The sequence below is a fragment of the Helobdella robusta genome (assembly GCF_000326865.2).
Source record: "Helobdella robusta unplaced genomic scaffold HELROscaffold_20, whole genome shotgun sequence".
In the NCBI taxonomy this organism is placed as follows: Eukaryota; Metazoa; Annelida; class Clitellata; order Rhynchobdellida; family Glossiphoniidae; genus Helobdella; species Helobdella robusta.
This window is the reverse complement of record NW_008704084.1, coordinates 444,332-453,896: the sequence shown is the minus strand read 5'-3', so window position 1 is coordinate 453,896 and position 9,565 is coordinate 444,332. Positions and strand designations below refer to the sequence as shown.

The window sequence follows — 9,565 nt, the reverse complement described above, 5'->3', positions numbered from 1 at the left end:
CTCCGTCATCATCGCCATCATCATCATCATCGCCGCCGTCGTCGTCGCCATCTTGTCACGTGATGTTGATTTTCGAAGATGGTCAGAATACTGCGCAGGAGAAATTGTGCCGCGCTTCGAGAAAGTACGTCATCTACACGAGCGCCACGAGCAGCGTCGTCGTGTACGTCAAGCAGCAGCCACAGCAGCCACAACAAAAACAGCAGCAACAGCAGCAGCAGGTAGATTATTTCAATCCGACGGCGGAGATAGCGAAACTGAAAAGAAAGTTAATCGGGCATGATTCGGACATGAGTCCCATCGTTCTGCTGCAATATCAAGGTCAGTGACCTGATTAGTGCCATCTTAGTACAATTGATGTCATCTTAAATACAATTGATGTCATTTTAAGTACAATTGATGTCATCTCAGTACAGTGTAAAACTATTAATGTCACGCATACAGTATTAGTGTCATTGATGTAAATGAAATGTAGAGTCATCGACGTTTTTGAATGTAATGTTTTTTGTGTTTGTTGCATGTTACAGTCAACCAGCCTATGGATGCACCGATGGCTGGTTCCATCATGTTAGTGTTGTTAGGTTGAAAGCAACACTGCTTTACGTCATGCCAGCTTAAAACATCAAAACTAATTCCAAACAAACAATTGAAAATATTTTCATTATTATTTAAACAATCATTCTCATCATTATTTTATTATTTATATTGATTTCTCTTTAAATATTATTAATAATATCAATTAAGTGTCAATAATTTCCACATATCTGAATTAATAAATACATATATATATATATATATATATATATAAACTCAAATTAAATTATTAAATAATGAATATTAATTAATTTCGTCACGTGATCATAATTGACAACTGCACCTCCTCAGCCATTGGCTGTCCCACGTTAGCCCCGCCCCCAGGGGCCACAGTGACCTACACCAATGAGAACACGGCATCCATCAAGTGCAACAAAACGGAAGAGACCTGGTCCCTCTCGTGCGAAAGAAACGTATGGAGTGGCGACATCGCTAACTGCACCGACGTTCCAGAATTCAGTGGTGAGAATCGTTGATGGTGGTGGTGGTGGTGGTAATGGTGGCGGTGGTAGTGGTGGTGGTGGTGGTTAGTGGTGGTAGTGATGGTGGTGGTGATGGTGGTGGTGATGGTGGCTGGTGGTGGTGGTTCGTGGTTCGTGTGGTGGTGTGGTGGTGGTGGTTGTGGTAGTGGTGAGGATCGTCGTTTTTGGTCGATGTCTATTCTCAAATCATTCAGTTATTTTTGAATTTTAAAGTAACGACCGATGGCTGCAAGTTGGTTTTATAATTAATTCAGTTGAAATGAAAATCTAATCTTAAACTTGTAAATGTTTTATAGTTTTTCTCAACATTACATGAATATTTTTTTCTAAAATTTCTAATACAACGATGTTAAAAGCCAACCATAGAAAATATTTTTTGAAAAAAAAAACCTTAATCAAAATAGTTAAAACTCAACAGTACAGCACTACGTCCCCATCTGACCGGACATCTGACCAGCACTGCAGACTCATCAAAACCTTCCCTCGTCAAACTCTAGCGGCACAGAGCGCTGTTCAACCAACCAAACAAATGGCTCTCTCTTTACATCATTGTCTGCTAGATCACTGACCACTAATGGCCAGCTTAGAATACTCACACCTCGTAAAATCAGAAAGAAGAAACCGAAGACAGGAAATAAAAATTTATTTGTAACTTACATCCGCTTCTTTTAATTTTTACACAACACAACACTTCTTCCCATACTGTTTTTTTTCTAGACTTTTTTCTCCTCTTATTTTTACAACAGCAGCCATTTTGTGCGGGCGTAATAATTTTCACTTTGCCCGCTGGTGCGGACAATTCCTTTGTGTAGCTGGCCATGAAGATAGTGCCGTGAATGATTGCCCAAACCGCTTGCAAGCAGTCGACACGAGCGTTCCCTCCTTTTTCGCTAGACTTGCTTGCTTATTTATCACTAGGCTCCTTTTTGTTGACAGAAAACTGTGAAATTATTTTTAAATCAATAAAAATTAACGTCTAGTTTGTTAATCTGATATTATTATTTATTATTAATATTTATAGAAAATTATGAAATTATGAATTTAAAAAATAACCCACCCAGATCCGATGGGCAGAGACGCCAATCCGTTCGTATCAAGCTTCACGTACTTTCCATACAGTTGGCAGCTCTTTTATTTGAAAAAAAATTGCTATAGCTATTTACTATTTTTGGTAACGTCTTCAATTTAAAGGAAAATTACATTTATAAATATCATTAATATATATATGTTAATTATATATATATATATTTCTATTTATAACTATATATATATATATATATATATAATAACATGAAAACATAACAATAACTTTATTAAATAACATTAAGATTAGTAAATAACCATTACATTAATAAATAACCATAACATTAATATTAATAACAGTTGAATTAATAAGCCACAAAAACATTAATAAATAAAAATAACATTAGTAATCAACCATAACATTAATAGATAACCATAACATTAATAACGATGACGATAACATTAATTAATAACGATGACTCGTGTTCAGGTCTAGCTACTGCAGTAACAATTGGTGTACTTCTTGGCATAGTCGTCGGCTCGGTGCCTCTGGGTCTCGCTTATGCCTTCTTGAAGAGGTGTGTATGCGTAGTGTATAATGTGTGTGTGTGTGTGTGTGTGTGTGTGTGTGTGTGTGTGTATTAACGTGTATGTGTAGCGTACGTGTGTATAACGGGTGTGTATGAAAACATACATTCACACACCTACAAGTGTGTTTGTATTAGTCCGTATGGAATTGCTGTTTGTATGTTTGTATTCGCATTTATTTGTATTTATATATTTGTATTTGAATGTATGTGCGTGTGTGGGAGAGAGAGAGAGAAAGAGAAAGAAGGGGTATATTTTGTATGTATGTATGTATATATATAAATATATATATACATATGTGTGTGTGTGTGTATGTGTGTGTGTGTCTAAATGTGCGTATCAGTGAGATGATTTTATGAAATAGGTTGTTTGTGCATTAATTATTTATCCATGTAAAAAGAATGTAACCGATATGAGCATATTTTATTATCTGAGGTTAGCATTTTGCGCTGGTAGATACTGTGTGTGCGTGTGTGTATGCGTGTATGTGTGTGTTTGCGTGTGTGTGTGGGGGGGAGGGAGGGTTTATATAAATTTGTGTCTGTGTAACGTATTAAAATATAATATATATATTTGTTATATAATTACACACACATACAAACAGGAGTACGTACACACACACACACACAGACACACACACACACAGATATACACACACACGCACGCACACAGATACACACACACGCACACTCTCACGCACACAGTGTTTAATCTTTAATTGATCCCACAATTGAAATTTTCCAGGCTTCAGATAATCTTGCTTTTCATCGAGAAATTAATTTTCAAAATGAAAAAAAATTAAAAAATATTTTTTTAAACTTGTTTTTTTATTTTTTGTTTTGTTAAGAAAAATTTCATTTTAATCTCAACGCTTCTTGAGAAATCAATTCTTAGAATTTATTTACTGCTGCCAATTTATGATATCGTCAATTTTTTTGGATGTGAGCTTTTTACGAACGTTATAGATCTGCATTTTTAAATTGAAATAAATAAATATTACTGACCGACCCACCGACCAACAGACCGACCGACCGACTGACTGACCGACCGACCAACTGACTGACTGACCGACTGACTGACCGACCGACCGACCCACCGAATAACAGACCGACCGACCGACTGACTGACCGACCGACCGACCGACTAACTGACTGACCGACTGACTGACCGACCGATCGACCGACCGATCGACCGACTGACTGACTGACCGACCGACTGACCGACCGACCGACCGATCGACCGACCGACCGACTGACCGACCGACCGACCGATCGACCGACCGACCGACTGACTGACTGACCGACCGACCGACTGACCGACTGACTGACTGATCGACCGACCGACCGACTGACTGACCGACCGACCGACCGACCGATCGACCGACCGACCGACCGACTGACTGACTGACTGACTTATCGACTGACTGGCCGACTGACTGTTGAGTATGTTGAGTAGTCTACCTTGTTACTCTTTGGATTGTACGAATTACGAATATTATCTGTGATACTGTTTGTTCTGGTAAATAAAAAGTATTTCTGATTTGATTTGATACTCATTGTACTGGTGATAATAAAAATGTAGTAATACTAAACATTGTATCAGTAGAAAAAGTAGCAGTAGTAATGGTAAAAAATGCTGCAGGACTAGCAGTAGTATTAGTAGTAGTATTAGTAGTAGTAGTAATAGTAGTAGTAATAGTAGTAGTAGTAGTAGTATTAGTAGTAGTAGTAGTGGTAGTAGTATTAGTAGTACTAGTAGTAGCAGTAGTAGTAGTAGTAGTGGTGGTGGTGGTAGTAGTAGTAGTAGTAGTTGTGGTAGCAGAAAAAATATTAATCTAATATTTAGTCAAATTCTCATCAACTTCACACCATCGTCGTCATCATCATCGCCATTATCATCATCACCATCATCATCGTCGTCGTCGTCCTCATTATCGGCTCATTATCATAATAGTGAGAATGACTTTGGATGCCAATCCCACTGGAACATGTCAACAGCCGGCCCTTCGATCCATCCTTCCTTCATTCCTCCTCTTTTCATTTTTAAATTAATCTCTTTTTATTCACCGCGGATTGTGTGCCGGGTTTTTGGTCTTCCATCGTCCTTTTCAACCTTTTTTGATATCCTCTCTTTAAACTTTTTTCTAAATTTATTCTCGAGGGTTTCAAACATCCATACCGTCTTAAAATGGATTTCCAGCAGCCCCATTGGAAACAACAGCAATGTAAGTGTGTTTAAGACGTATAAGTGATGTTTTAACATGTAATGTTTGCTATGATATAATTACTACTTCGTCTATGGAAATGTCTCCAGGCTGTGCCGATCTATCTGAAAGGCTTTTTTGGATTTGTACAAAGTTGAAAAACGTGATGAGTCAAAACTTATTAATAGAAGTTTATAATTCCAGATTTGTTGTGAGATACCTCATTTCACGATTGTTGTAAGATACCTCATTTCATGATTGTTGTAAGATACTTCATTTCATGATTGTTGTAGGATACTTCATTCCATTATTGTTGGATTGTTGTGAGATACTTCATTTTATGATTGTTGGATTGTTGTAAGATACTTCATTCCATGATTGTTGCAAGATACTTCATTCCATGACTGTTGTAAGATACTTTATTCCATGACTGTTGTAAGATACTTCGTTTCATGATTGTTGTAAGATACTTCATTCCATGACTGTTATAAGATACTTCATTTTATGATTGTTGTGCCATCTACTGCACTCAAAAATTAATATTTTCCGACCCTCCAACCAACAAGACAGGCGCATGGTTCAACATGATCCGTCGCTGTTCTTTTCAAGAGTGTTTGTTATCGTTGCTGTCAGTTCAGATTTATTTAACAGAATTTAATTATTTTTGAATAGATGGCAGAATAATTTGCTTCCATATAAAAGTTCATGTAATGTTGTACAAATTTTTAAATTGGAAACACTTTAAAAAAATAGTCACCAAGATATTATAACGATTGTTGTGCTGACCCGAAGAGATTAATTCGTTTTAAAATAAATAATCATTTTATATTTCTGTGAAAATGATATCGTATTTACATTCGTGCATGTGTATTTAGACAAACAGCACACATATTCAAAATTTAAACATGCGAACACATACATTCAACATTTAAACATACAATCACATACATATTCAACAACAAAAACAACCAGAAGCATGAATGATGAAAATGAAATATGAAAGGGACCTAAGAAAAATGTCTAAGAAATGCGAAGTAGAATAAAAATGATAAAATATGAGAGAGAGAGAGAAAGAATAGAGATGGCAGGATGCAATGAAGACTTTGAGATCGCGGGTCTGACACTTTTGTTTTGTATATGCTTTGTATGCTTGAGAGCCCCTCTGACATCAACTGCCCTTGTTTTTTATACTTTATGGACTGATGCTGCTGCTGCTGATGCTGAGCGCTGGAAAGATGGCTGTAACGTTGTGATGATAATGATGATGAAGATGATGATGAAGATGATGACGATGATGAAGATGATGAGGATGATGAAGATGATGACGATGATAAAGATGATGAGGATGATGAAGATGTAATGATGACTATGGTGATGTAATGATGACGATGATAATTGAATGATGACGATGATGAAGTTGACAATGCTCACAAATAAAATGATCAAAATGATCTCGGACAAGATGATGATATTTTCCCATAAATTTTCTAAAATGTCTGATAAGAAATAATGACAATAATGATGACTGCAGATGAAAAAATGAACACAACCAGTGATGTAGATAGTGATTAAATGAATATGTTGCTAGTACATTCTAGGTACCGTACATGCAAACGATGTTCAAAGTACACCGTACTGCAGAGTACCGAACGATTCCAAGTGCTGGCACCTCTCATAAAGTATTTTTATTTACTCTTCGGTTTAGCTGGTTTTTATTGGATCTTGTGTCCGAGAGATCTGAATTTATATCAGCCCGTATTTCAATTTAGTGAGATTTTACTCTTGAAATGTATTTATTCACGACTGAAGCTCTTAGTAACCTATTTATGGTTTAGTGCTTTTTTTATCCTAGTGTATCACGGTTATATATTTTGATGACTCTGGTGTAAGTTTCATAAAATTCAATTTTTTTCTTTTTTTGGTTCAAACTTTTTTTGCATATTTCTTCCAGGCTTATTATTCACTACTAGTTAAATCAAACTGAAATGTTTTATCTGCTTTTTTTATTAAGGTCCAACATTTTACTGAATTTTGTGCTGATCTATTAGTAATAATTTGTAAAGTTTCAGACAAGTTCGTACCTTTTATGAGCATCTTAGAATCATTTTAACACGTTCCATCAGATTTTATCACAAGTATATTTGGTTAGGTTTTATAAACTTTTTATATCTTTTAACACTTTTTATAACTTTTTAAAAAACTTCTCATAAAGTTTCCTGATGACATTTTATCACCCCGCTCGCCATTTGATACTTTCAAAATTTCTTACGGCATATGATGGCTATCTCGTGAGGTGTCTGCCTGCTTTCTTGCCGAACTCTTCTCCCTTGTTTTTGTTTTATAGACATGTTTGTTTATAGACGTGTTTGTTTATACACGGTTTTCTGTTTTGTATACGTTTATATGTTTGTGTTTGTTTATGTTTGATTGTGCACATCTGTTACTTTGTTTGTAAGTTTATGCAGGACAAAAAATGCTCAGTATGCAAGCGTTTTTCAATTTAAATGTTTTCGACAGCCAATAGAAACTTGCATATGAGTTGAATGAAGATGGCGTTTTATCCAATTAGAAAATTTTTAATTAAGTTTTGAAGACGTTGAAATAAAATTTTTATTCACTTTCGATTTATTTTTCAGTTAACATTCATCTAATTTTACTGACGTGACTCGATAACGACAGACGTGGTTGCTTGAGACGTTGAGACGTGGTTGCTTGAGACATTGAGACATCGAGACATGGTTACGCTACGCTACATTCAGAATATCTGTCTCTACACAAAAACATACCTTTTTGAAAAAGAAGTTGTTCAAAAAAAAGAAAAAATTGTTTCAGAAATATTTTAGATGCGGATTTACTCTTGAACAAAAATTCTTCATCAGAATGTTATTAAAATAAAATTTAATATTCTTGCCAAGAACAGTAAAAATAGCAGAAGATGATCATGGAATCAAAAATATGTGAAGCTGGAAGTGCCTGTAAAAAGTTGAATGTATGCAAGAAAAAATTAAGAAGCATTAATAAGGATGGATTGAGTGTATTGAAGACATGCTGGCATCAAACGAAGAACACTAACATACAAAAATTCAGAATGTATGGACATTTGTGTGTACTTATGCACAACTTTGCACTAACTAAAAAATTGTACCCATGCACTGGAAGCCGCCCAGATGTAAACATGCAAACAAGTAACAAGCAAGGTACACATACACGTGTATATTTTTGTTAAGGCATTCGTTAATGCACGCAGCTTGGGTCGTTAATGTCAAGGACATGACTATTTTTAAGTTAATGTAAATTTTATGCACGCATTAGCGAGGACATATAAACCGAAACGCAGCGAAACACGCAAACTTGAACACGAACGCTCGCGGAGATTCACAGGCGCGCGCGCACACACACACGTGAGCTGAGCACTCATTGAAACATAAACAAAGCGATAAACACAATTATAAACATACAAATATACAAACTCATAAAACATTTAACGGACTCAACCACTCACTTTCACACACACACACGCACATACACGCACGCACGCACACACACAAATGCGCAAACAGAAAATGGCACAAATCCGGCAACAACTCAGACCTACAAGGCCAACACAACAACATCAACAACCAGTACAACAACATCCGCCCCAACAAATCTCTCGTCTTCACCGAGCAAGACGACAACGACGACAACTTCATTGAGCTGCAGCAGCAACACCACCACCACCAACAACAACAACAACAACAGCAACAACTTCAGCAACAATTGTCAACGTGCTTGCCAGTGCGTCTCAACTACTCACAACAGGATCAACTGCAACAACAGTATTTTCAGCAGCAGAGGTTGGTAGACGCGATTGAGTGCGGCTGCTACGGCACCCACTTCCACCACCACCACCACCCCATCATTCCTGCTGACTCTTCAAAAAGGTTTAAGATGGATTTTTTCTACTTTTGCAAGATTTTTCATCTTCTCGGCGATGGTTGAATTTATTTTGTAAAGTTATTCTTATTTAAATAGGAAGCTTTGCGATTCTACATTTAAAATTTTTTTATATAATTTCAAAAAATTTGTGGAGAGAGTTTCCACATTTCTTTTCAATAAAATTTTCCAAATACCTTTACGACTTGGTGGTTCATTGAAAGAAGAAGGTGATGACGATGTTGCTGTTGATGTTGATAATGATGATATGAATGGTAATGATGATGATGATGCTGATGACGACGACGACGACGATGATGATGAAGATAAAAATGAGGATGATATGATGATAATGATTATGACGAAGATAAAATTTTCAGTGATGATGACGGTGTTGATGATGATAATGGTCATATAGATGCTGACGACGAAGATGAGGATGATGTTGATTATGATAGTGATAAACTTTTAATCAGAAATAGTTATCACCATCAAAAGAAATTCTCACAAAAACTTTAAAAACCCGCCATCTTTTGAACGTAAATAAAATATTTGTAAAAAAATTCAGTGGAGATGTAGCCAACGAATGGTATTTGGAGCTGGATTACACCCCGAAAATAAATTTTTGAAAATTTCAATTATAAAATTATTATGAACCTTTGGGGTAAAAAAGATTCATGTATGAAAAATTTGCAACTTTCCATGTTATTTACTGGCTGATGGGGGGGGGGATATTCAGTTAGTGATTTTTGTTTTCCAC

General features: G+C 36.1%; 2 protein-coding genes across 2 annotated transcripts; both read left to right on the top strand.

The window, feature by feature from the left end:
• Positions 1 to 62: 62 nt before the first annotated feature.
• Positions 63 to 3,489, top strand: HELRODRAFT_171146 (hypothetical protein; the record flags this gene model as incomplete). Its single annotated transcript, XM_009017893.1, has 5 exons — positions 63 to 321; positions 886 to 1,056; positions 2,138 to 2,194; positions 2,590 to 2,677; positions 3,432 to 3,489. The coding sequence occupies 5 exons, from the start codon at positions 63 to 65 to the stop codon at positions 3,487 to 3,489; spliced, it is 633 nt and encodes a 210-aa protein (XP_009016141.1).
• Positions 3,490 to 7,825: 4,336 nt separating this feature from the next.
• HELRODRAFT_171145 (hypothetical protein) lies at positions 7,826 to 8,871 on the top strand (the record flags this gene model as incomplete). The annotated part of the gene is made up of 3 exons (XM_009017892.1): positions 7,826 to 8,087; positions 8,138 to 8,180; positions 8,451 to 8,871. The coding sequence occupies 3 exons, from the start codon at positions 7,826 to 7,828 to the stop codon at positions 8,869 to 8,871; spliced, it is 726 nt and encodes a 241-aa protein (XP_009016140.1).
• Positions 8,872 to 9,565: the final 694 nt, after the last annotated feature.